The sequence below is a fragment of the Chlamydomonas reinhardtii genome, chromosome 17 (genome assembly GCF_000002595.2).
Source record: "Chlamydomonas reinhardtii strain CC-503 cw92 mt+ chromosome 17, whole genome shotgun sequence".
Lineage (NCBI taxonomy): Eukaryota > Viridiplantae > Chlorophyta > Chlorophyceae > Chlamydomonadales > Chlamydomonadaceae > Chlamydomonas > Chlamydomonas reinhardtii.
The window spans coordinates 691731-714772 of record NC_057020.1 but is presented as its reverse complement, the minus strand read 5'-3'; the positions used below and the strand labels follow the sequence as shown (position 1 = coordinate 714772).

At 64.1% G+C, this 23042-nt stretch overlaps 6 protein-coding genes across 6 annotated transcripts; 5 read left to right on the top strand and 1 right to left on the bottom strand.

Annotated features, from left to right (window-relative positions):
• The first annotated feature begins 36 nt into the window (after positions 1–36).
• On the top strand, positions 37–6992 carry CHLRE_17g701000v5 (uncharacterized protein). The gene is made up of 13 exons (XM_043071911.1): positions 37–520; positions 631–718; positions 1068–1134; positions 1424–1491; positions 1719–1820; positions 2240–2345; positions 2761–2824; positions 3108–3198; positions 3491–3601; positions 3904–4049; positions 4402–4551; positions 4788–5191; positions 5420–6992. Exons 1-13 carry the CDS (start codon positions 276–278, stop codon positions 5974–5976), a joined length of 2199 nt encoding a protein of 732 aa, XP_042914370.1. The 5' UTR covers positions 37–275; the 3' UTR covers positions 5977–6992.
• A 1063-nt stretch (positions 6993–8055) lies between these two features.
• Positions 8056–10036, top strand: CHLRE_17g700950v5 (uncharacterized protein). The gene is made up of 4 exons (XM_001691551.2): positions 8056–8214; positions 8522–8651; positions 8800–8948; positions 9231–10036. Exons 1-4 carry the CDS (start codon positions 8143–8145, stop codon positions 9270–9272), a joined length of 393 nt encoding a protein of 130 aa, XP_001691603.1. The 5' UTR covers positions 8056–8142; the 3' UTR covers positions 9273–10036.
• Positions 10037–10444: 408 nt separating this feature from the next.
• CHLRE_17g700900v5 (uncharacterized protein) lies at positions 10445–15206 on the bottom strand. The gene is made up of 2 exons (XM_043071910.1): positions 11957–15206; positions 10445–11709 (listed from the first exon to the last, which is right to left on the bottom strand). Exons 1-2 carry the CDS (start codon positions 14812–14814, stop codon positions 10941–10943), a joined length of 3627 nt encoding a protein of 1208 aa, XP_042914369.1. The 5' UTR covers positions 14815–15206; the 3' UTR covers positions 10445–10940.
• Positions 15207–15326: 120 nt separating this feature from the next.
• CHLRE_17g700850v5 (uncharacterized protein) lies at positions 15327–17534 on the top strand. The gene is made up of 3 exons (XM_001691552.2): positions 15327–15663; positions 16000–16230; positions 16527–17534. Exons 1-3 carry the CDS (start codon positions 15556–15558, stop codon positions 17253–17255), a joined length of 1068 nt encoding a protein of 355 aa, XP_001691604.2. The 5' UTR covers positions 15327–15555; the 3' UTR covers positions 17256–17534.
• Positions 17535–17877: 343 nt separating this feature from the next.
• CHLRE_17g700800v5 (uncharacterized protein) lies at positions 17878–19154 on the top strand. The gene has a single exon (XM_001691553.2). It carries the CDS (start codon positions 18106–18108, stop codon positions 18598–18600), a length of 495 nt encoding a protein of 164 aa, XP_001691605.1. The 5' UTR covers positions 17878–18105; the 3' UTR covers positions 18601–19154.
• Positions 19155–19686: 532 nt separating this feature from the next.
• Positions 19687–22420, top strand: CHLRE_17g700750v5 (uncharacterized protein). The gene is made up of 4 exons (XM_001691554.2): positions 19687–20267; positions 20400–20511; positions 20681–20898; positions 21154–22420. The coding sequence occupies exons 1-4, from the start codon at positions 20107–20109 to the stop codon at positions 21332–21334; spliced, it is 672 nt and encodes a 223-aa protein (XP_001691606.1). The 5' UTR covers positions 19687–20106; the 3' UTR covers positions 21335–22420.
• The last annotated feature ends 622 nt before the right edge of the window (positions 22421–23042 follow it).

Below are 23042 nucleotides of genomic sequence, written 5' to 3'. Positions count from 1 at the left end.
ATTCGAATCCTGCAGGGAATTGCCGAATGAGGTTGGCGAGTACAGCACTCGCAACAAAAGAACCCAAGCACTAGCAAGCCTGTGCAAACATAATAGTCGCTGCGCCCCGTCGACCTGTCACCAGCAAGGGTTGTTCGGCTCTTGGCCGCTGCATACTATCTCGAGCCGCCGCTGCATACTATGAATTGTCCTGAGCACAACTAGTACCACGCTCGGATGATAGACTTGCTTCAGCCCTGAAACCGCCTGCTGAGCTGATGTGACTGCCTAAGCAAATGGCTCAACACGCAACAACCACGCGGCTTATCTTCATGGTATGGCTGGTAAACGCCATTTTCGTGCATGGCGAGGAGCTCCTTTTGGAAACCGAGGAGGAAGAAAACGGTCTGCAAGCGGCGCTTGAGCGAATCCCCAAGCACCGCCTCGCCTCGGAGCGGCTCGCGGCCGCAGACGGCCGTTTCACGAGCCCGCAAACTCGCGATGGCATCCCCGAGGGCGTGGACTGTGACCCGGTGGAGCGGTAGGTCAACTCTCGAAAGAGAGTCACCGGGTCCTGTCAAGGGTGATGGCATCCCAGCATCCCAGCCGACCTGCTCACACCATACGCCCCCGCTCTCGCGCTGCGTGCAGCTGCGACAGCCGAAATGTGTGCGCGCGTGTGTGCGCGAGGGGCAGCGTGCGCCTCGACCCCTGGCTGCAGCAGGCAGTGGCGTACCAGGTGAGAGGCGGGGGTGCCGGGGGTTGCCGGGGGGTGGCGCGCACGGGGGCTGCTGACGTGGACACGGACGTGGACTTGGGAGTCCTGGACTCGGGTTCAGGCGCGTGGCGCTGTTGCATCACTGCCCGTGTCAATACAGAACTTTATTTTCATGGGGATGAGGCCTAGCTCGCTGCTCGGGTCTCTCTCAGACTCTCGCACTGGGTCGGGAAACGCCGCGCTTCACCTGCATGCCCGCCCCGAACGTCACCGGCTCCCTGCTTGCACTCACTCCCTGCCTCCCCACCTCCTCCCCACCTCCTCCCCACCCTCCTGCCCGCCCCGCCTCACACATTCCACACTCGCTCAGTGGCGCCTGTCTCGCGCGCAGCCGCTGTGCCTGGCCCAGTTGCTGGGCACCCACAACAGCGCCATCAGTGAGTGTGGCTGGGCACACTGCCGTACTGCTGGCGGCGCCCTGTGTTGGTGATGGTGTTGGTGTTACGCGTGCAGCCTGGGAAACAGGACAAAGAGCTGCATGCCAGAAACGAAGTATGAGCACGGCCATCAGGCTGTATGTGGCAGGTCCGCCATGGCACATACTCACATGCATACCGTATGTCACATGCCTTGGTCACATGCTTCATCTGCTCCCTCCGCATGAATCTGTGACTGTGGTGTGCACCTGTACGTGTGTGTGTATGTGTGTGTCGCCTGTGCGCGCAGCCCTGGCTGACGGGTACGGCATGCACGACGAGCTGTACACCTCCTACCTGAGGTACCTCAACCTGGTGGTGAGCGCACCTGCGTGTGTGTGTATGTGTGTTAAGTGTATGTGACTGTGTGTAAGTGCGTGTGTGTGTGTGCGCGCGTGTGTTTCGTCTGCAGCCGTGGGTGCCCGCTGTGTTGCCTGTGATGTGCAATTCCCGTCACGACAGCTGCAATACCACCCCGTAGCGCGCCAACTCACCAACCAACAAACTGTCCAACTGCCCGACCCACCAACCGCCCAACCGACCAGAACGGCGGCCAGGGCCTGGTGACCAACAACCAGGTGCTGTCGCTGACCGACCAGCTCAACCTGGGCGTCAGGTTCGTGGAGCTGGACGTGCACTGGATCCAGGTGTGTGTGTGTGTGTTTGTGTGTGTGTTTGTGTGTGTGTATGTATGTATGTGTGTGTATGGATGTGTGTGTGTGTGTGTATGGATGTGTGTGTGTGTGTGTGTGTCGGGCTGTGCGTGCGTCAGACAGCGCACAGGAAACGAGACCCGCCCAAGCGCTGCGGAGTTACTTAGTGAACGCGCGCGTGTGTGTTAAGTGATGCCAAATTAGTGAGCTACACAGCCGTGGTAGGTTGAGCGGCGGCCGGAGCAACGTGCCAGTCCAAACCCGCGTCCAGTCTAATCCCGCCCCCACAGCTTCACCCCCCCTCTATTGCATTGGGTTTGGTTTAGTTTGGGCTGGTACCTTCATCCCCCCCCTGCGCCCCGTCACCCCAACCCAATGGCCCCCCACCCCACCCCACCCCACTCCACCCGCAGTCCGGCCTGTACATCGCGCACTGCGGCGGCTTCCACTCGGCGCGGCTGAACGCGCTGGTGGCGGCGCTGAGTGCGGTGGCGGCCTGGTTTGGACACCCGCCCGTGGGTGAGCCAGCGGCAGAGACACAGAGGGGCAGAGGGGGAGACAGAGGCGGGGGGAAGGGGCGGAGGCAGAGGCAGGCAGGCAGGGGGGCGGAGGCTGCAGCTGGCGGCCAGGCGGTCGGGAGAGTGGGCGTTCGGGGGTGGAGTGGGGGGCAGGTAGAGGGGACGTAGTGCTGCCATGCATGCGGTCATGCGCGCAGGCGTTTGCCGCGGATCAACCGCGTCGTGTCCGTGTACGGTAATCATGTCATGTCCTTGTACGGTAATCACGTCATGTCCTTGTACAGTAATCATATCATGTCCTTGTACGGTAATCCGTTGCTGTGGGGTGGCCGCCTGACCGGTAGTGAGTGGAGAGTCCTGCTGTGCGCTGCCCCACACGCTGCCCCTTACGCTGCGCCGCTCGCTGCCCCTCGCAGAGTGGGACGCGGAGACGCTGGGCTGCAGTCCCTCGCTGTCCTCACTGCCGGCCAGGGACCAGCGGTGGGTGCGGTGCGGGGTGGGGTGGGGGGCGGTGGGGGATGTGGGGTGCGGGGTGCGGTGGGGTGTGGGGTGCGGGGCGTGCGGCGGGGGGTGCGGTGCGGGGGGCGGGGTATCGGGAAGCAGTGATGGCAGGCCGCGAGTTAGTGGTGGGCAGGTGTACCCACCAAGGAGGAGGCACGTGCAGCTGATCCCACCTGCTCCTGCCTGCTCCTCCGTTGCTGCTGGTGCCGCCCACACTCTGTCTGCGTATTGCTGCCCCCCGCTGCCGCCGCCTGCCTCTTAGGTTGTTCTCCGACGCGGTGGCCGAGGTGGCGGCGTGGCTGGCGGCGCCGGGCAATGAGGCGGAGTTCATTGTGCTGTACCTGGACGACCAGGTAGGTGTGGGTGTGTGGGGCGGGGTGGGGCAGCGGCCTGTGGAGGGCGCGTGTGTAGCCGTCTGGGGTGCGAGGGAATCTGCAGGCGTGCGGGGGCTTGGGGACGTTTGTGGGCGGCAGACGATGTCATAACGAATGCATGCCTTGCGTTGATGATGGCCTCTTCACAAGTAGTGCTCCTGCAGACCAAGCTCACCAACCCCCAAACAAACCGAGCTGCCTCCCCCTTCCTTAACTCATCATTAATATAACCCCCCCCAAAACACACTGCAACCCCCACCCCACCTGTCAGATGGACCTGGCCACATGGGGCCGTGTGCCGGAGCTGTTGGCTCAGGTCACGGCCGCCTTTCCCCGGGCAGCCATACTCACACCACCCGAGCTGGCAGACCTGGTGGCGCAGGTGCGTGTGCGTGTGCGTGTGTGTGTGTGGGGGGGACATGGCCCACATGGGGTGTTTACTGATTTGGGATGGGGGGGGGCAGGGGATGGGAGGCAGCGTGATGCCGCTGCGGTTTGGGGCAGGTTGGGGGATATGAACGCGGAGGTCCGCCCCAACCACCACACTGTGCACGCAGTGCCTAAAGCCCTGCAGCACTCCCTTCCCACACCCGGTCACCTGCCCATTCCCGCACCCGCCCCGCCCACCTGCCCACCCCCACCGGCCCACCCTCACCCCCACCCCCGCCGCCTGCCCACCCTCAGGGCGGCTCGCCTCCCTCCATCGAGTCGCTGGTGTCGCGCCACGGTAAGCGGCTGCTGCTGATGAGCGCCGCCGACTACGGCGCCGCCATGTCCCACACCGCCTTCAACCACTCCTCGCCCTGCGGCCTGGCAGAGCCGCTGTTCCAGTGAGGAAGAGGGAGGGAGAGAGGGAGAGCTGGGGAGAGCGGGAGAGCGGGGGAGAGCGGGGGAGGGAGGGAGGGAGCGGGACAGAGCGGGAGAGCGGGTGAGCAGGGGAGGGAGGGAGCGGGGGCGGGTACTTGTGATTGTGGTTTTGGTTGTGGACGTGCTCGTGGTTGTGGACCTTCGATCTTGGATTTCGGGTCAAGGGTTTTGGCATGCAAATGGTGAAACTAAATCTGGATTGGGAGTTTGGTGCCGCCTACATTCAATCACAGCACCCTAGGACTGGCACATAGTAAGCCGCACGCTTCAACAGAACTCAACACAACACAACCCGACGCCTCGCGCCCATGACAGGCGCTTCACCGCCGCCCCCAGCTGCTCCTTTGCGGGCTGGCGCCGCGGCCGCCCCGCGCTGCCCGCCATGTCCGGCCGCCTGCTGCGCACGCCCACCTGCCGCCTCACCTACGGCCCCTACAACTGCAGCCTCAAGCTCGGAGACAACACGTGTGTCACTGCTGCTGCTTCCTGTCTGCTTGTCCAACTCCTGACTTTGCCTGACCTGCGCTTCCTTCATTTATGCCTCGCCTCCTGATCCACTACCGCGTCAACACCACAGCTCGCATCGCCGCGTCAGCTCCGTCCTTCTCGCTCCACCTGTGCCCTTGCCTGTGCCACCGCTGCCTCTCCACCGCTCCCCCCTCCCCCCCCACACACACACGCACACGTGTACACGCGCACAGGCCCCAGCTGGACTCGGAGCTGCTGCCGGGCGCCGTGTCGTGCGGCATCAACGTGCCCGCGCCCGACCTGCTCACGCCCGACCTGCTGGCCGCCGCCGTGTGGAGCTGGGCGCCCGGCCACCTGCCGCCGCCAGCACCCGGGCAGCAGGGGCAGCAGGGAGAGAAGCAGCAGGGGGAGGGACAGCAGGGAGAGAAGCAGCAAGGAGAGAAGCAGCAGGGGCAGGAGGGGGAGGAGCAGCAAGGGGAAAAGCAGCAGGGGCAGGAGGGCAGGGTCAGCGGCATGGCGGCGGCGGCTGCGGCTGCGGCTGCGGCTGGGTCGTGTGCGGTGATGCGGTCCGGTGACGGGCGCTGGGAGATGCGGCCGTGCGCGGAAGCAGCCTGGGCCGCCTGTCGGCTGGATGCAGGTGCGCGGCGTGTGTGTGGCAGCTTGGGTGGGTAGGGGCGGCGGTGTGACGTGCGTGAGCGGCAGTTGAGCGCGTGTTGTCAGTGGGTGATGACGTGTGAAAGCATTGTATTTTATGTGGACGGGGGCACACGCCACACGGTAAGGGAACACGCACGTGTACGGTATGTATGATCCTGCATTCCAAACGCGCGCGCGTGGCCCCTGTGCTGTATTTGCGTGGCTGCAGGCCCGGCGCACATACCGGACAGCGACGGCGCAGCTGACTCGCGCTCCGGCGCCATTGCCCCCGCCTCCTGGGTCCTGGTGCCGGCACTAGCGGCCTGCCCGCTTGGCTACCTACCTGGCGCGCCCCACACGGCCCGAGAGAGCTACGACCTCTGGCAGCGCCTGGCGGCTGCGGCTGCGGAGGCGACGGTGGAGGCGGAGGCATTGGATGCGGGCGTGGAGGCGGCAGCTGCGGGTGAGACTGGTGATGGCGCGCGGGGCGGAGCAGCGGCTGGGGCTGCAGGGGCAGCGGCTGCTGCAGGGCTGTCGCCTTTCCGGCGGCAGCGGCGGCAGTTGCTGGCGAGTAAGGCGGCGGCAGGGGTTGTGCAGGTGAAGGCGGCCCGTGATGGGGTTATCAGCAGCGGCGGCGGCAGTGGCAGCAGCAAGCACGCTGACAAGCGCCATGAAGAAACTCATCGATTGGGTGGGGGAGGGGATGCCAGTGGTGGTGTGTATGCGATTCTGGCGCTGCAGGCGCCTGAGTGGCTCCCTGCCGGACTGGCTCAGTCGCAGCACTGAGTGCAACCGGCGCCAGAAGTACAGTACGTGGAAACCGCACGGCACGGGATACCGAACGAACCCATAAACACTGGAACGAAATACGGGAGCAGCACTGACTACACCGCGTTTGGCTGCACATTGGCAGTTGGCACGCCGTGTAGTCATGTGCAAGCATGCATGCATGTGGCCGCACAGCATCCATATCACTGGCATGTGTTAAAGAGCACAAGAGCACTAGCATGTGTGTACCTACGCTTTTAGGGGTGAGTTTGCGCTAAGTTGTTTGTTGCGTTGTGGTATTTCTGCGGGAGCCGCGGCACCGGGCTACCCGAAGCGTGAAGCTTCAATTTCTTCTGTACTGGCGGCAGCGATGCAGGTGGTGTGTAGTTGCCCAGGGCGCACCTGCGCATGAGGTTTGCACACAGCAACACGTGCTTATACTACGAAATGCGGTTACGGGACTTGCGGCTGAATTGGATTGTTGAGAGGACATGTGCGCACAGTATGACTATGTCTGGTGACTGACTGCACTTGAAGTAAATCGAAGTAAATTGCTTTGACGGCCTGGGGGTTTCTGTATCCACATTGTCACAGCACCAGGGGACACATGCCCAGGCACATGCCCAGATGGGCGCAACTGTGTGATGTTTGCGGTACCACTCGCCGTAGTCGTATATACAGATTCAGGACACTGCACATAGCCTCCTACCATACCCCGACCTGCCCCGACACCGGGGCTGTTGCGAGCAGGCCTATCTCCTTGTCACCTGTATGACCTAAAGGCTCAGGGCTACACTTCAAGAGTCCAAGTTTGGGCTAAGGGACGCACAGAGCCAGGGGCTTGAAGCCGTGCACGTTTATGGGGGTGCATGTGTGGCATGCGCTGAGGGCGACGTAGGCCGTGATGTGTCCCAAAGCTTCTTAGTTGTTACAGTCTCACCACAAGGGCTTAGCCGTCAGCGGCAACAATGGAAACGAGGGAAAGAGTACCCTGTGTGGCGTTGGCTGTTTCAATTCCCACTTCACGCCTCGACGCGTTTCGTCCGTGGCTCGGCCAGGGGGGCCACTGGGGAGCCATCCACAACACCTCCCCTGGTGTCAACCGTTTGCGGTTTGCCCCATCAGGCAGCGCGACACCCAAGCGTCCACCGCGATCGTGCAACCCGCACACGAAACACCCGCGCCGAGGGCTGCACGACGCCACAGAGGACGGCGGGAGCAAGCGGCGTGCGGACGCGTGTCAGGGTTGAGGGCCAGGGGGGACGGGCTGCGGGCTAGGGGCTACGGGCAGGCCGTCTAGGTCAGAAGCGTGCGTGCCCAACTTGTGCTTACCCTCCATTCCGCCATAACGGGGGATCTCCATCCGGCGACGAGCCAGTCAGCCCACCCAGGTGGCCCGCAAGTCACAGCAGGCGTGCGTTGTCTTGCAGGTCACGTTGTGGAAGGAATTTCAGCTTGCAGGCGGGCACAGGGTGCGGTCAGGGGTGTGTTGGATTCCGCCAGGTCGCCAAGAAGTACCCCGCAAAGCGAGGCACAGCGCGGAGGCACAGCCTTCCCACCCCCAACCCCCCCACGACGTCAAACGGCGTTGCCTGCCCTTGAACCCATCTTGCAACACTAGATCTCCGCCGGCTGTCGGTTTATTTCATTTGCCTTATGCAGCCACAGCGGGGTTTGGGAATCGGCTGAGCGTTACGCAAGCTCGGTCATGGACATGCGCATGTGTGTACCGGCGCGGGGTAGAACTGCGCTTTGCGGGGGGACAGCAGTGCTAACTGATGCAAGATAATGTGTTCACTTCTTTATATGACTTGAGATCTGTTGACCAGGACCACCCGAGGCGCTAACCTAGTTATCAAAGTTGAGGCGGAGCTCAACGAGTTACTGCAAGGTTGGCCGTTCCGTCTTCGAGCTCGGATCGAAGCTTCATCAGCGAATCCTACACCTTGGAGCCGAGATTGGCTTGGCGGTACTGGGGTGTCACTGGAGGTACCGCAGGTGGCGCGCGAGTGTACCTGAGGTCGGGTCCGCTTGGATCCAATCGGCCATCGCTGCGCCATATAAACCGGGCGCTTGAAAGCTTTTATTCATAGCGTTCTTATTACACAGCAGTTTCAGGCATTGCCTAACAGCCTTACCTCCAAACCCTTGCCCCGACCTGTCCGTCGCGACTCTTCCGAAAGAATGCTGTGCGCGCGCTCCCAGCTGGTCTGCAAGCCTGTGAAGGCTGCTCGCGCCTCTCGCGCTACCGTCAAGGTGCGCACCGACCGGTATCGCGTTCAGGTTGAGCAATCAAGTCGCCGCAAGCCAGGGTTTTCGCTTTGGTCGCTGTGAGGCTCCGGGGCTATTTCGCTGGTATCCACTATGATGTCTCGATGTGCAATTGATTGGGCGCGGTCTGTGAGGGCTCTTAGTGGCAAGCTGCCAAACCATGCAAGCATAAAGCGGCGCCGGTCGCCTTTTTACGTGCAGTAAAAGCGCGCAGTGAGCGCTGTGACGCGTTCAGCTTGCATCAATTCCTGACATAATCCTTCGCCTATCGCGTTCCCGCCCTGCCGTGCAGGTGCAGGCCTTTCAGGTGACGCTGCGCATGCCCTCGGGCAAGACGAAGACTATGGAGGTCGGCCCCGACGAGGCGCTGTTCGACGCCGTGGAGCGCTACGATGTGGACCTGCCCTACCTGTGCCGCACTGGTGAGAGTTCGTGTGTTCGGCACACATACGCAGAAGCGTGGCACACACGGTTGTTGGGCAGCCCCGCTGCAAGTGCACCAGTGCCCCTTACTCCCTTCCGACCCACATCCTGACCCTCCCCGCCCCTCCTCTCCTCCCCAACCCCCAGGCACCTGCGGCACGTGCGCGGGCCGTGTGCAGGAGGGCCAGGTGGAGCTCAAGGGTCAGCACATCCTGGACCCCGATCAGGTCAAGGCCGGCTTCATCCTCATGTGCTCCGCCTACCCCCGCTCCGACTGCACCATCCTCACGCACCAGGTGAGGAGAGGGAAACAGGGATTGGAAAGAGATACGGCGCATCCGTGTGTGCGGCTTGTGCGTGTGACCAGTGGTGCGGTGGCTGATGTGGGGTAAGGTGGGGTCGCGAAAGATGGATGCGATGGCCAGGGGTCGCTGCTGGGCTGCTGCTCGGAACGGCCTGCAACCGCACGTGCGTGTCCTTCGGAGCCGCACCTGGCCGCGCCACACGTGCCTGTTTACTCCCAAGTCATTGACGCCTCCGCCCCCCCTGTGCTCCCCGCCCCTTCCCTCCCCCTTCAGGAGGAGCGCCTGCACACCTGCGAGTACGGCAAGCACCAGTAAGCGGCACACACACGCCGCACGTACCATTCGTGTCAGCGTCCGCTGCCTGGCGCCTGCTTGGAGCTAGAGGCGGGCGATGGCGCAGTGGCACCAACATGACTCGTGACTCATAGGACAACATTGTTACTTTATCACGCAACGGAGGGGCATAGCTACGCTGGACAGGCTAGGCACGCACGACTCCTGCGCTGATTTGACTCCGTAGGTAGATGAATGACTTCCACACAGTACCGGTATTGAACACCTTGACTCGCGCCTTGACGCATTGTTTTGCCCGCACATATACGGGGCAGGAGTGGGTGGTGGTGCAAGCCGCCGCGCTCCGTGATTTTTGACGTTTTGACACGCGGCTTGAAGAGTCAAGAGTGGCTGCAGCAGGATGCGAAGCATGTATGGCGGGGGTGACTGAGGTAGGGCCGTAGAGGCAGGTTGACCGTTAGGCCTTAGGACGTCATGCATTGCCAAATGCCATACATGAGTGGGGCACGTGAGGATTGGTTGAGGATGGGACTGATTGAGGCACACATACCGTAGGCAGGTGATTATAATAACGGAGCGACTGCTCCTGGGTAGCGTGTGTGTGTGGCAAGGACACGGGTATGTATGGCTCTGGTGTGGCTGAGTGCGGCGCCCCGCTAGCAAGCGGGGCTGCTGGAGGCGACTGGGTACCCGCGTGTCTACTGCCGCAGAGAAGATTAAATCAAGCGATGAATTGGGTCACGGCTAGCTGCAAATGCAGCAGCTTCATGTAACCCCCAACTATGGAAATGGCGCGTTCTCTGCTTGCCGGGGGTGGAGCCATCCGGGCGTGGTCTGGTTCGCTTTTACAAAGGGCGCTAAACTGGGTCAGCTTAGCAGTGCACGGGCAACGGGACTAGCCATGTGTGGCAGGGGCTCGTGTGTCCCGCAGTGACGAACTGTGGGCGGTTCAAGTGGGGATGCAGCAATTACGTGTGCCTCAGCCCTCAGGGCCAAATGGCCGATCAATGGGTCGCGCGTGGGGCCCGCACGGTGAGCTGCTGACGCCGTCGCCGTTGTTGCCTGCGTGCCTGTGTCATGTGTGTATGCCGTACGCACAGTCGCGCATGTGGCCCAGCTGTCACCCCCCCCACGGCTACGTATTGTGTGCCTCCTCCCCCATGCTCCTCCCCGCAAGGCGGTCACGGCTGTCAGGTTCCACCTTAGCTTGCATACCCCAGACGAGGGGCCGGGGCTCCTGCGCCGAGCGCCAGGGGACCTCTGCCCCCGGCGTGCTCTTGCAATCGCGCGGCATGTGCATTGCATGCGCGTGTCTTTGTCACGTCACAACTGTACAGTGCCCTCCACGGGTGCGACATGCCCCCACGGTATAAGGGGCCATCCGTGGCTCTCGCCAACGCCGCATCCCCACACGCCAAAGTAATTTGTGGAGTTTGCGTTTAGAACAGACGACCACTCAGGACGGTGTAAGAGACTAAGAGGGCTAGCGCTAAGACCGGATCAACCTATCTATCTAGCTCCTCACATCACGGACCTAGGCCCGCTAATCTCCTTAAATGTACTGCGCGCGCTAATTTACACCGGGAATGCAAGCGTCAACACTGGCCCTGGCTGCTACCTGCCTACCTGCTCCCTCGCACGCAGCACGCCAAATCCCTGCCCCCATGCACATTCATTCACACGAGGGGCCTAGCGCCACAACCCACTACCGCCACCACCAGCACTGCCAGCATCGCCACCATCCTCCGCACCCGCACGGGGAGCACCGCCACTAGATGGCGGCGGCGGCGGCGGCGGCGGCAGGGGGGCGGCGTCCAAGCGCGCCTCCGCCGCCGCGCGCGCCACCGCCATCCATGCCGGCGCCGACACGGAGCGACTGAGCTCATAGGCAGGGTTCCTGCGCACCGCCTGCACGTGGCTCAGCGTGTCGCCCGGGCCCCACCGCACGTGTGCCAGCCCCCGCGCCCCCCAGCGCCGCAGCAGCAGCCAGTGGCAAAACAGCGGCGACAGCAGCTCCCCCGACCCCGTCACCGTGCCGCCGCTGGAGCCCACACCGCGCCGCCTGCCGCCATGTACCTTGTGGCCGCCGTCACTGCCGCTGCCGACATTGCTACTGCCGCCGCTGGCTGCGGCAGTAGCTGTGGCGCCTGCCTCCCACTCTGCATGCGCCCAGTCCTCAACATCACTCAAGCCTCCGTCCGCCCTGCCCTCCGCCGCGCCCCTGCATCCGCCGGCGGGGCTGCTGCTGCCGCCGGCGCTGCTCCTGCCTGCCGCGCTGCTGCTACCGCCGGCGGGGCTGCTACTGCCGGCGGCGCGGCGCTGCAGCAGCGCGATGTTGGTGAGGTGAGAGCGCACGGCGTCGCGGGAGGGGTCGGCGACGAACTCGAGGAGGTCCCACACGTGCCGCGCGTTGACACACACGCGGCCGTTGCAGCGCAGGATGAGCGGGTGCAGCGTGCTGCGTGTGCGTTCCAAGGGTCGGGGAGGAGAGGTGGAGGACAGGGCGCAGGAAGTTAGGGAGGTGTCGCGTCTCCAGAGGTTCCGTCAGCAACGAAGCTTATTGGCAAGTTTCATCCTCCCCAACAGCCCCGCCGCACCCTGCCCCGCGCCGCCCATCCCCAGTCCCGCCCCCGCCCCCGCCCCCTCCCCCGCCCCGCCCCCGCCCAGGCACCACACACCCAACCCAGCCCCAAGCCCCCGCTCACCCGGTGGGGTCGTGGCTGTAGCCGGGACCCACCAGCACCTCATACGTCCGCCAACCGCCCGCGCCACGCATCTCCTCCGGGCACAGCTCAAACCCCGGGCCCCCAGCCGCGCCGCCGCCGCCCGCACCACCAGGCGCCGCCGCCGCCGCCGCCGGCGCGATCTCGACTAGGGGCTGCGGGCGGTTGCTGTACGGCAGGTCGCCCCAGGCCTGCCACGTCTGCTCGTCCATGGGGCCCAGGCCCAGATCAGGCAGCTCGTACACCTCGGCTGGGCCGTACGGCTGCGGCTGCCGTACACCGATGATCACAGGCAGCGCGTCGCATCCTGGCCGCAGCAGCCCGCCGTCCGCCGTGCGAAAGAAGCGGCTGGTGGTTGCGGCGGCGACAGCCGTGGCGGCGGCCAGCGCCGCCTCCTGCTCGTCAGCCGGCAAGCCGCCACGGTCGCCGATAGAAGCGGCTCCGCCAGCGTTGTCGGCTGTAAAATCTAGTGGCGGTGAATCGCCAGTGCTACTGCTACTGCTACTGGCAGCGCCGCTGTGGCTCCTGCCGACGCCGCTGCTACTGCCGCCGCTAGCGTGGAAGTGGCGGTGTTGGAAGTGGTCGGGCTGAGTCAGCTCCAGCCAGAAGGCGTGCCGCAACTCACGTGGCAGCGGCTCCGTGCGATCCAACCACGGCTCCTCCCCCCGCTCCTTGTTGCCGCTGCTACTGCCGCTGCTACTGCCGCCGGCCCAAGCCGCCCAGGCTGTAGCAGCGCCGTCCGGCTGCTGCGTGTCGTCTGCGGTGGACAGCGTCGCGAGGTACTCCTCCCAATGGTTGTTGCTGCTACTGCCACTGCTGCTGCCGCTGCTACTGCTGCCGTCTCCTCCAGCGCCATCGCCTGCACGGCGGAATCCCGTGCCCGCGTCCGTCGCTCCCGTCTGCTGCTGCTGCGGCCCCTGCTGCTGCTGCTCAAACTCGGTGAAGCGCCTGAGCAGTCGGGTGGCTTTGCCGCTCGCCGGGACGCCTGCAGACCCCTCCCTTGGCTGCGCCTGCCCCGGCGCCTGCCCCGGCTGCGGCTGCTGCCCGCCTCCTGCCTGCGCAGCAGCCCCCGCACCGTCCGTCTCCGGGTCCGCCGCCGGGTCCTGCAAGGGCGCAGAGGCGGTGGCGCTCCGCCGGCGCCGCGGCTTCCGCTTCGCCGCCTGCTCCGCCCGCACCACCTCTACCAGTGGGTCATAGCAGCTCAGGAAGGCGCCAGGCGTGCGGAGCTCCGACGTGCGGGGCACTGGCAGCGGCGGCGGCAGCGGTGGCGGCGGGGGTACCGCTGCCGCTGCTTCAAGGGCCTCCTCGGCGGCGGGCGTCGCCGGCACGTCCTCCACAGCCTGCGTGCCGCTCTTTCGCCCCCTGGCACTTTTACGCTGCTTGGGCCCTCCTGCCGCTGCTTCAAGGGCTGCCTCGGCGGCGGGCATCGCCGGCACATCCTCCACAGCCTGCGTGCCGGTCTTCCGCCCCCTGGCAGTTTTACGCTGCTTGGGCACTCCTGGCGGCGGCGGCGACGGTGGCGGCGGCGGCGGCGGCGATGGCGGCGGCGGTGGCGGCGGCGGCGGCTCCGTGGACGACAACAGTGAAGCCGCCGAGCCGCCGACGTCCTGCGTCATTTGCGCGCCCACCGCCTCAGCACTGGATGAGCCGCCGTCCGTGTCCTGCGTCGTGTGTGTTTCCAGCGCCTCAGCACCGGATAAGCTCGAGCCGCTTTCTTGCTGCGCCTGCGGCGATGGTGGCGGTGGCGGTGGCGGCTGTTGCTGTTGTGCCGCGGCCTCGGGCGGCCGCAGCTGGGACACAGGCAAGGGCAGTACCGGTTGCTCCGCTGGTGCTACGGCTGGTGCTGGTGCTGCTGCTGACGTGTCTGACATTCCCGCCAGTGCCGCCGTGACGGGCTCGTCTGCTACAGCCCCCGTCCTGCTCCATGTCCCACGCGGCCTCCGCTTTGCCCTGGCCGGCGGCGGCGGTGCTGCTGCTGCTGCTGCCGCTGCTGGGGCTGCCCCCACCGCGCCTTGCGCGGTCCCGAGCGGCTCGGCGCCTCTGGTGTGTGCTCCATTATCAGCACCGCCACCGCCACCGCCACCGCCGCCAGCCGACACGCCCGGCTCTTGCCTCGGCTCGGTGGCCAGCACCGCCGCAGCCGCCGTGTCAGCCCCTGTGCCAATATCGCCCGCTGCGACCCCGCCGGCACCACCCTGTGTGCCCGCCGCCGCGCTGCCTGCAACGCCAGCGGCCGCCACCTGCCCCGATGCGGCATCCAACAGCACGCCGCCGCCGCCACCGTTGTCGGCGCCACCGCCGCCGTCACCGTTGTCGCCACCGCCGCGGCTCCAAGCGCCCAACGGCCAAGGCTTCGAGCCCGCACCCGTGGGCGGCGGGCGCGGTGGCGGCGGCTGTGGGTGCGGCAGCGGCCCAAGCTCCGCCGCCACCCCGCTGCCGCCGCCGCCGCCTGGCGACTGCACCTCCCCGTGCGGCGGTGAGGACGGCGGCTGCTCCCGCTGTAACGGCTGCGTGCGTGCGCCTCGGCGCCGCCGCGCTTGGGGCTGCTGCGGCCCCTGAGGGCTCAGAGGCTCAGCGGCGTCCTGCGCGCGCGATGACTGGCGTCCACCCGTGGCAGTTGCAGTAGCGGCAGTAGCAGCGGGCGGGGGAAACAAGGTTCCACCGTACACGGGCCCCGCCAGCGGCCCAGCTGCTGCTGCCAGGACGTGCGTGACGCCATCACCTGCGTCACTGTCAGTAGTGTTGTGTTGCGTGGAAGCGGGAGCAGGTGGCCGCGCCCCCATGCCATTCAAGTCTCGCGGCGCCGCGATGCCGTTGCTGTCGGCGTCAGCGTTGGGCATTACGAGGGGACCGCTCGCGGCAGTCGTGTCAACGGTGGAACTCTGTGCCAGCGTCGCGGCCGAATAGCGACTGTCGTTGCGCACTGATCTCGCAGCATTGCGCTCGCCCGCGGCATTGGCAGCGATATTGTTTGCCGTAAGGCCGTTTGAAAGGCCGTCGGGCCCGTCCGCAGGACGGTCGGAAGGGCTAGGGTCGCCATTTTCTGCGCCCGAGAGTTCATACGGGGTCCCGCCCAAGTTCCGACGTGTTCGCGGTCTTGGTCTATGCACTACTTGAGTTGAAACTGTCCGTTTGGTGCTAGGGCATGAGCGCGAAACGCGCGCGAACTCAAAGCTAGCTCCGGCAAACAGCAGCCGTGACATTTGATATCTATAGCATTGGCACAAGTGGCTCCAGTGAGATATGTATCCAACGCTAATGGCCAGGTGCAGCTTGAGCTGCGTACATGAATTCCGGGTCGTCCATCCTTGCTGGTCCACTGCAGACAAACCAGGCGTACTAGCAATCGAAACTATCCTTAAGCCCGAGACAAAATGCTGGCTGGCCTCCTCGCTTACTGTGGTCGCGACTGTGTGCGCCAACTGCACGCGACCGGAGCGCAACCGTTCCAGCTGCTCGCTGTGCTTCCCTCTCGCCTGCAAGCCTCATGTGCATCACATAACACTTGTGCGACAAGGGGCCTATCGGGCTCGCGGAAGGGCGAGCAGGAGCGCCCAGCGCGACGCAGCCAGGCCGACCAGATGCCCAGCCGGGAGACGTGGTTCTGCCTGTACCAGCCCGTTCGCGGCCAGACGGCATACCTTTATGAATTTGACGAGCCCATCGACGCGGCGAATTACGTCAGCAAGGTGGGAGATAGCAGGCAACCTTCAAAGGGCACCGTGCCGTGCTGGGGGCTGCAGGATGCAGGGGGTGACGGCGTGAGGTTACACTGCAACGGGTTTGGGGCGCTGCCGGGCTTATGTGGCCGTGGGCCCGTGGCGGCGGGTTTGCCCCTTGCTACCGCACGACTGCTGTGTACGTTGTTATGTCGTATAGTGCCTGAGCACCGCAATACTAGTCCGTGTCTACTGGCAGGTTCTCAAACGGCCCTTTCCCTGTCCTCCCCTCTCCCTCTCCTTTACCCTCTCCTCCTCCCCCATCCTTCCCTTCCCTCGCCCTTCTCCCCCCCCCTCCCTGTCCAGGTAGGGCCCGAGCTGCGCCGTGTGCTGGGCCGGCCCGCCAAGGACTGCTTCATCGCAACCATAGGCGGCGAGTCCTTCACCGGCGCCGACGTGCCGTCGCACCCCTGGTACTGCTACCGCCTGCTGCTGCGCGGCGCGCGGCTGGGCCAGCGCCTGGGGCCCTACGGCGCCGATGACATTGTGTCGCCCAACGTGGTGGCGCTGCCGCTGCAGCAGCGCTGGCGCAACAATGTGAGTGAGGGGCTGGGGGCAGGGCTGGTCGGTCGAGAGCATGTCGACCCTATTCCTTGTGCTTTTGCACCCACACACACACACACACACACACACACACACACACACACACACACACACACACACACACACACACACACACACACACACACACCATGCACACCCTGCGCCTTGTGCTCGCTAACAACCCTCCTCCCTCCACACACACACACACACATCTCACACACACACACCGGCGCTGTCGTTGGGCGGGCTTTCGCGTCACTTTTAACACACCTGCACGCACACGCGCACAGGTCCGGGACGCGCGCGACCTCTTGCTCTTCCTGGCCGACCCCACACACGACCGCCTGCAGGCGGCGGTGACGGCGCTGGTGGCGGCGGCGCACGAGGACCGCTGGGCGGGCGGCCCGGCGCTGGTGCACGAGCTGCTTGTGCGGCGCTGGGGCGGCGGCGCGCTGCGGCGGCACGGCTTCACGTCGGCGGCGGTGGCGGCGGCGTACCGGCTGCACGGCGAGCGGCTGAGGCAGATGGAGCTGGAGGAGGTGGGGGAGGTGGGGGAGGCGCGGGCGGGGCCGGGGGCGGGGGCGGTGGGGGAGGCGGGGCCGGGCCAGGTGGGCGCAGGGCTAGAGGCGGAGGTGGCGGCGCGGCCGCGAGGAGCGGGCGCGGCGGCAGGCGGTGTGCGGGCGGAGGCGGCGGGTGTGGGTGGTGGTGTCGGTGGGGCGGGGCAGCAGCGGCAGCAGAAGCAGAAGCAGATGGGCGTGGAGCGCCAAGGAACAGGAGACGCGGTGGGTGGACGTGGGCACAGAACAGGTGCGGGCATGAGCTCCGGCGCGGGCGAGGATGCGGATGCGGGTGCGGGTGCGAATGAGGGTGCGGGTGCGGGTGCGGGTGCGGGTGCGGGTGCGGGTGCGGGTGCGGGTGCGGCGCATGGAGCGGAGCTCACGGAGTTGGGGAGCAGCAGGGCGCAGGGCGGCGGTGTGGCTCCGGCGCCTAGTGGCGGCCAGCAGGGCGCGCCTGGTTGAACCCGCGGCTGCAGGCGCATGCACGGGGCGGACGGAGGAGAGGGATTGCCTGACGTCAGTTGGCGCGCCGTGTGGGGCCACGGCGTAACTGGACAGAGCTCCAGTCTGATAGGGAATTTTGCGAAGGATGTCCTGCTAAGGGATGAGCGAGGCAAGGGGCGCCGTGAGGGGAGCAGCGAGCGAGGCAAGACGAGCAAGGTGACCGCACGCACTCCACGCCACTGGCTCTTGGTTCTTGCACTGCGTCCGACCCGGATCCTCTTGTAACGAGCACGACCTGGATGCCCCCGGCCCCCGGTCGGCGGGACAGTGACTTTGACAGTCGGCACGGAACGGCATGCGTTGTGAAATGCTGCGAGGCCCCTGCATGCGACCCCATCAACCACCACGCCCAGCTCGATCGGACGACCAGACCAGAGCCACAGGCAAGCAATGCAGTGGGCGCGCGGATACACCGTGTAGTGGGAGAGGACGACTCGGTGCGGGCTGGATGGGACCCCAGCCGGCCCCACCCCCACAGCAGGCGGACTCCAGCGGCATCAGGGGCGGGGTTAGTGGGGAGTGGCCAATGGGGCACACCCCGAAAATCCAAAGGGTAATTTACATGGCCCACCATTAAAGACTTGCAAGCCCACAACCGCTCCCGTTGCTTTTCTAGCCAGATGACTCTTCAGAACACACGCGCCCCACATACATTGATACACGAGCCGCCCGAAGGACTAGGTCACAGGCAAATCCTTTAACAGCTTGCGGAAAACTGCGAGCGTCTGTGCGGCTTCTTAGCTTCGTTGGCGCCGGGACCCGGGAGCTGATATAACTATCGCGACGCTAAGGAGGCCGAGGAGCTGCTATGCAACGCCCTCAAAGCTTTATGGACAGGCTATCCAACGTGGAGGCACAGCTCGCAGAGCTGCAGCAGGAGCTGCAGCAGGACCCTGGCACTTCGCTTCTTCGGGAGATTGCCTCGCAGACAGAGCACAAGCTGGCGCGTTGCGTCATGCCCGGCTTGAAGCCCCAGGACCTCGTCCACGTGACATTCAGCCGCCTTGCCAGCGGCAGGGACCAGGGTGTCGACCGGGCAGCCTTTCACCGGGTCGTGCATCGGCACCCGGGGCTTGCAGGTGGGCTTGAGTCCTTGAAGGAGCTGGCCACATGCGTGCGGCGCCCGCTGGCGGCTCGCACCAAACCTGGGGGCGGCCAGCAGGCCGTCACCAGCGAGCTCCTGCGCGAGCTGATTGACAAGGAATACCCGGACGGCGACCCCGTGAAGCCGGACGTGGAGGCCGTGCTCGCCTGCCTCCAGGAGCTGGCGGAGCACCTGGGCGAGCGCATCTTTATCACGTAGACCATGGAGACGGCACGGAAATGCGGGGCCTCCCGTAAGGTGCTTGTTAGTGGGTGGGCAGGCAGAGGAGGGTGAGCAATTACCGGTAGCTCCACCCGGTGTGTTGTGCTCAGTGTTAAGAGTACCACGGACTGACGGCAGGGCGTTCTGATTTGGTGCGCCTGCGATATTTGCTCTTCCCCCTCGTCGTCCTAAAAATGAAGGAAACGTGGCATGCGGCGGGAGGGAGGGATGGCATGGGGCGGTGCAGCGTGGTGAGCGGCAGGGGCTTGGGGAGGCAAGGGGAATGAAGGGCAGTGTGCGAGGTGACAATAATCAAGTAAGGTAGCCACAACTGCACACTGCTGTCCGGAGGAACGCGAAGCGCTGAGGACGCTGTTGACCTGTTGTTGACAGTCGAGCGCTTGACAGTGGCTGGGAACTGGGCCGGACTGATGCTACCATGTGTTATTCCTGGTGGTGCGTGGTTTGCCACCGTGTGGTCCAGTACCACGGGTGTGGACTGATGGTGGGAACGCGAAGCCCTAGTTACGGTGCTGTAATCATCTCGAGGACCACCACCAGGGTAACCAGGGTCCCCTCCCCTGCCCACCACGCTTTTACTGCGTGCTTTCTCCAGCAGGCTCTTGTTCGTAGGTTGACAATGCACGAAGGGAGGGTCCGTTGCTGCAGCCTCAGGGGTGTGGCTGGGTTTGGCGCCCCCCGCATGTTCGTGTGTGTGGCGTCGGGACCCTAAGGTTTGGTCCGACGGGTGGGGGGCGAGGCATGAGGGCTGCTGTGCATGGCAGCGGGTATGCTCTGGGTCATTGGCTCATTGCACGGGGCCGCCTGCCGCCAGCAGGGTGCATTCACGCACCGGTCACCGCGTCCGATTCGAGTGACCCCAGTCACATACAGTGCAGCGGACAGGGATATCTTGCTTGGACGGGGAAAAGGTGCGCGAGAGGCCGACACGACGCTGGCGGGGGCAGGCGAGGGCAGGCGGGACTGGGCGGGAAAGCGTGGCGCGTGTCCGTCCCCCATACTTCGCTCGGTTACACAATGACCGCCATACGTTAGCCTGCAGCTGCGCATGTCAATGACTTGGATATGCGTGTCCTTCTTCAGGGTTGACGACAACAACACTTTCTCCAGGCTGCAAAAGGCAGCCCCGAGTCCGACGGGGGTCGCCGAACGGCTCGCCCGCGCGCAGCAGAGCAAAAACAAGAAACTTACGTAGTATGTTATGCTAAGCTGAATGCGACCATTGTGTGTAGAAAAACCGGCCATGACAAACCGGCCGTAAGCGTAAGCCACTCAACGCAACCAGTTTACCTTTACTTCTTGACCCCGCGATCCACGATCGCACCGTTTCTTGCTGACAAGATGGCCCATCTGTCCATATAACGCTTGCGCTCGCATAAGGCTTTTATCACAGTGTACTCGCTCGTCGCTGCCCACTGTGACACGAAGCGGCGTTTGCCCTTGTCTTGTTTGCCAAGCTCTATCTCATACCAAGGCATAACAATGTCGCCTGTCGCCGAGCCCTTCGCTATGGACGTCGAGAGCCAGTCCTCCGATGGCGCCAAGACCAAGGCCCAGCTCGTGGCTATGGCCCCGATTAAGGACGAGTGGGTGCGCGGCGACCCTGGTCCGTTCGGCCTGCTCTGCTTCGGGATGACCACTTGGTGAGTCGGCTTGGAGCGGCGAAAAGGGTGGTAACGTAATTGCGCGTCCACACGTACCGCAAACAGGCCCCTGTTCAAATGTTTCTGGGCCATGTTTCTGAATATGTTGATTTCATCTCGATATCTCTGCAGCATGCTGATGTTCATCACCACCGAGTGGACCACCAAGGGCTTCCTGCCCACGGTCTTCTGCTACGCGATGTTCTACGGTGGCCTGGGCCAGTTCGTCGCCGGCGTTCTCGAGGTAAGCCGCTTGCTCACACCGTTGCAACACTGCCTCTTGGTGCGGGGGTCTGGAGCGCGGTTGGCACAGGCCCCGGGTGCGCGGCTGTTGCGCTGACTGTACGGCGGCGTTACCAATAACACCCTGCCCTCCCTGCGGCCCCTCGCTTCCCCATCCTCCCTCATTACAGCTGATCAAGGGCAACACCTTTGGCGGCACTGCCTTTGCCTCCTACGGCGCCTTCTGGATGGGCTGGTTCCTGCTCGAGTACCTGACCTGGACCAACAAGGCCCTGTACGCCGGCGTCCAGAGCGGCAAGTCCCTGTGGTGCGGTCTGTGGGCCGTCCTGACCTTCGGCTTCTTCATCGTGACCTGCCGCAAGAACGGCTGCCTGATGACCATCTTCAGGTGGGTGCGGCTGGGCGTGCGGGGCGCGGAGCGGGTGTTCAGTGGACTCCTCGGGCCGAGGGTTCGCAGGTGCTGGGTCACAGTGCGTGTGTTGGGGCTGCGCGCCACACGATGCACATGCATATGCCGCCAGCCGTGTAGTCCGCCGGTAGCTCGCCGCGTTTTCCACCCATCCTTTTCCGCCAGCGCAACCAAACCACCAGCAGCAAGAACCTACGTGACATCGCTCTTCCCTCTTCCTCCCTCCCTCCACAGCACCCTGGTCATCACCTTTGCGCTGCTGTCCGGCGGCGTGTGGGACCCCCGCTGCGAGCAGGCCGCCGGCTACTTTGGCTTCTTCTGCGGCTCCAGCGCCATCTACGCCGCCTTTGTGTTTCTGTACAAGATTGAGCTGGGCATCTCCCTGCCCGGCGTGCGCCCCGTCGCTTTCCTGTAAGCAGCTAACTAAAGCAGCTCTGGAGCAGCGGGTTTGCCTTCCATGGCTGTGTCAGTAATGCCATGCTGACGGCCTAGGCCTCTGATGATCGTTTCGGACAATAACTACTTCGTCTAACACATGCTGTATTAAGGCGCTTCGATAACAACCCATTCGGTGACAGCTCGGTAGCGGCGGCGCCATGCTGGGTGTCGTGCCTACCTCGGTTTGAGGCTCGGGAAGTGCAAGGGACTTCGACAGCGCGAAGATGATTTGCGTGGAGGTGGATGTATAAAGCTCGTTAAGAGGGCCGCAGGAGTGTTTGGCCTGGGTTGCGGTTGTTTGTCACATGCAGTGGCATGTATGGTATTGGGTACCGTTGGGTTGTCTTGGGCAAAAGCATGTGCAATGTGTATATGTGTGCGTGCCCCGTGCACGCACGCCATGGTGCACACTCATGGTGCTTGTGCCACTTTCCAGGCCTTCGTGATGAGGTGACTGCGAGAGGTAGAGACACTCGTGTGGTTTGTGCGGCTGCTAATCACCAAATGGTGCCGCCAGTTTGACAAATGATGACATTGCGCTGTGTCACACTTTGTATGAAGCCCGTCGTGCGGGCAACACCCCATTTTGGCGCGTGCGGCTGTTCAGTGCGGAATGGCGCACGAGCACGCATGCTTGCGGGGAGGTGGCATAGTTAGTTGCTAGTTGTGCGTGGTGACGTGTCTGCTCGCCCCGTGCCCGTGCCTGCGTTTACATACGTTAAGTGGTGAGCACTGGCCGGGACGAGTGGATGTCTGTGTTTGCAAACTACAAAGGGTATATGGGAATGATGTGAAATGTTTGGTTGGGGTTTTATGTGCTGGGGTCACCCATAGGCGTCTGCGCAACCAACGCCGCCACCTGCGCCTGCAGGCCCTGCATTCTCTAGGGCTGCCTCTAGGGCGCCTTGGCGCGCGTGTTGTTGGCGACGCCGTGACCTGTGATGTATGGTTTCTGGCTGGATGGCGTAAATGGCGGATTCGAACGTGCTTTAAAACACGCATCAGTAAAACCGACCTCGATGAGCGAAAGTGGTTCGCACTCGATTTGTAACACGCCAAGATACAGTGCCCTCCACGGGTGCGACATGCCCCCAGGGTGTAGGGCCATCCATGGCTCTCGCCCTCGCCGCGTCCCCACACGCCGAAGCAATGTGTTGAGTTTGCGCCTAGGACAGACGACCACTTAGGACGGTGTATTGGGGCTTGCGCTGAGACGGGGTAACACTTACCGCCACCTCCCTATGTCAACGGTTATGTTTGCCGCAGCATTCAGGTCGCGGTTCCTGTTTCACAGGGGACAACAGGGACACGGATGGCAGTTGCAGGACACGGCCATAACATAATAACGGGGGGCGCCAAGATACGAACCGGTGACATGATCCGTGGGCCTTGAGGGCGGGTTGGGTCTTGATGGCTGGGGTAGGGCGCTCACGCACACTCAGGTTTCTGTGGATGGGAAACACTATTATTGCGACTAGGTCTGTCTCTGAGGGCTTGACACAAACCGCATCACTTTTTTTGCACGGCATCCAAGCCAGCTCAAAGACTGGGACATTGACTCAGACCCAACAAGACGTTGCGAGCGTGGAAGTACGATATCTGCACATAGGCGGTGTGTGTAGGCTCTCTGGGTGGGCTGGGCAAGGCTGGGCCCTGGCGACGGCTGGGGGTCTAGAGCGGACAGC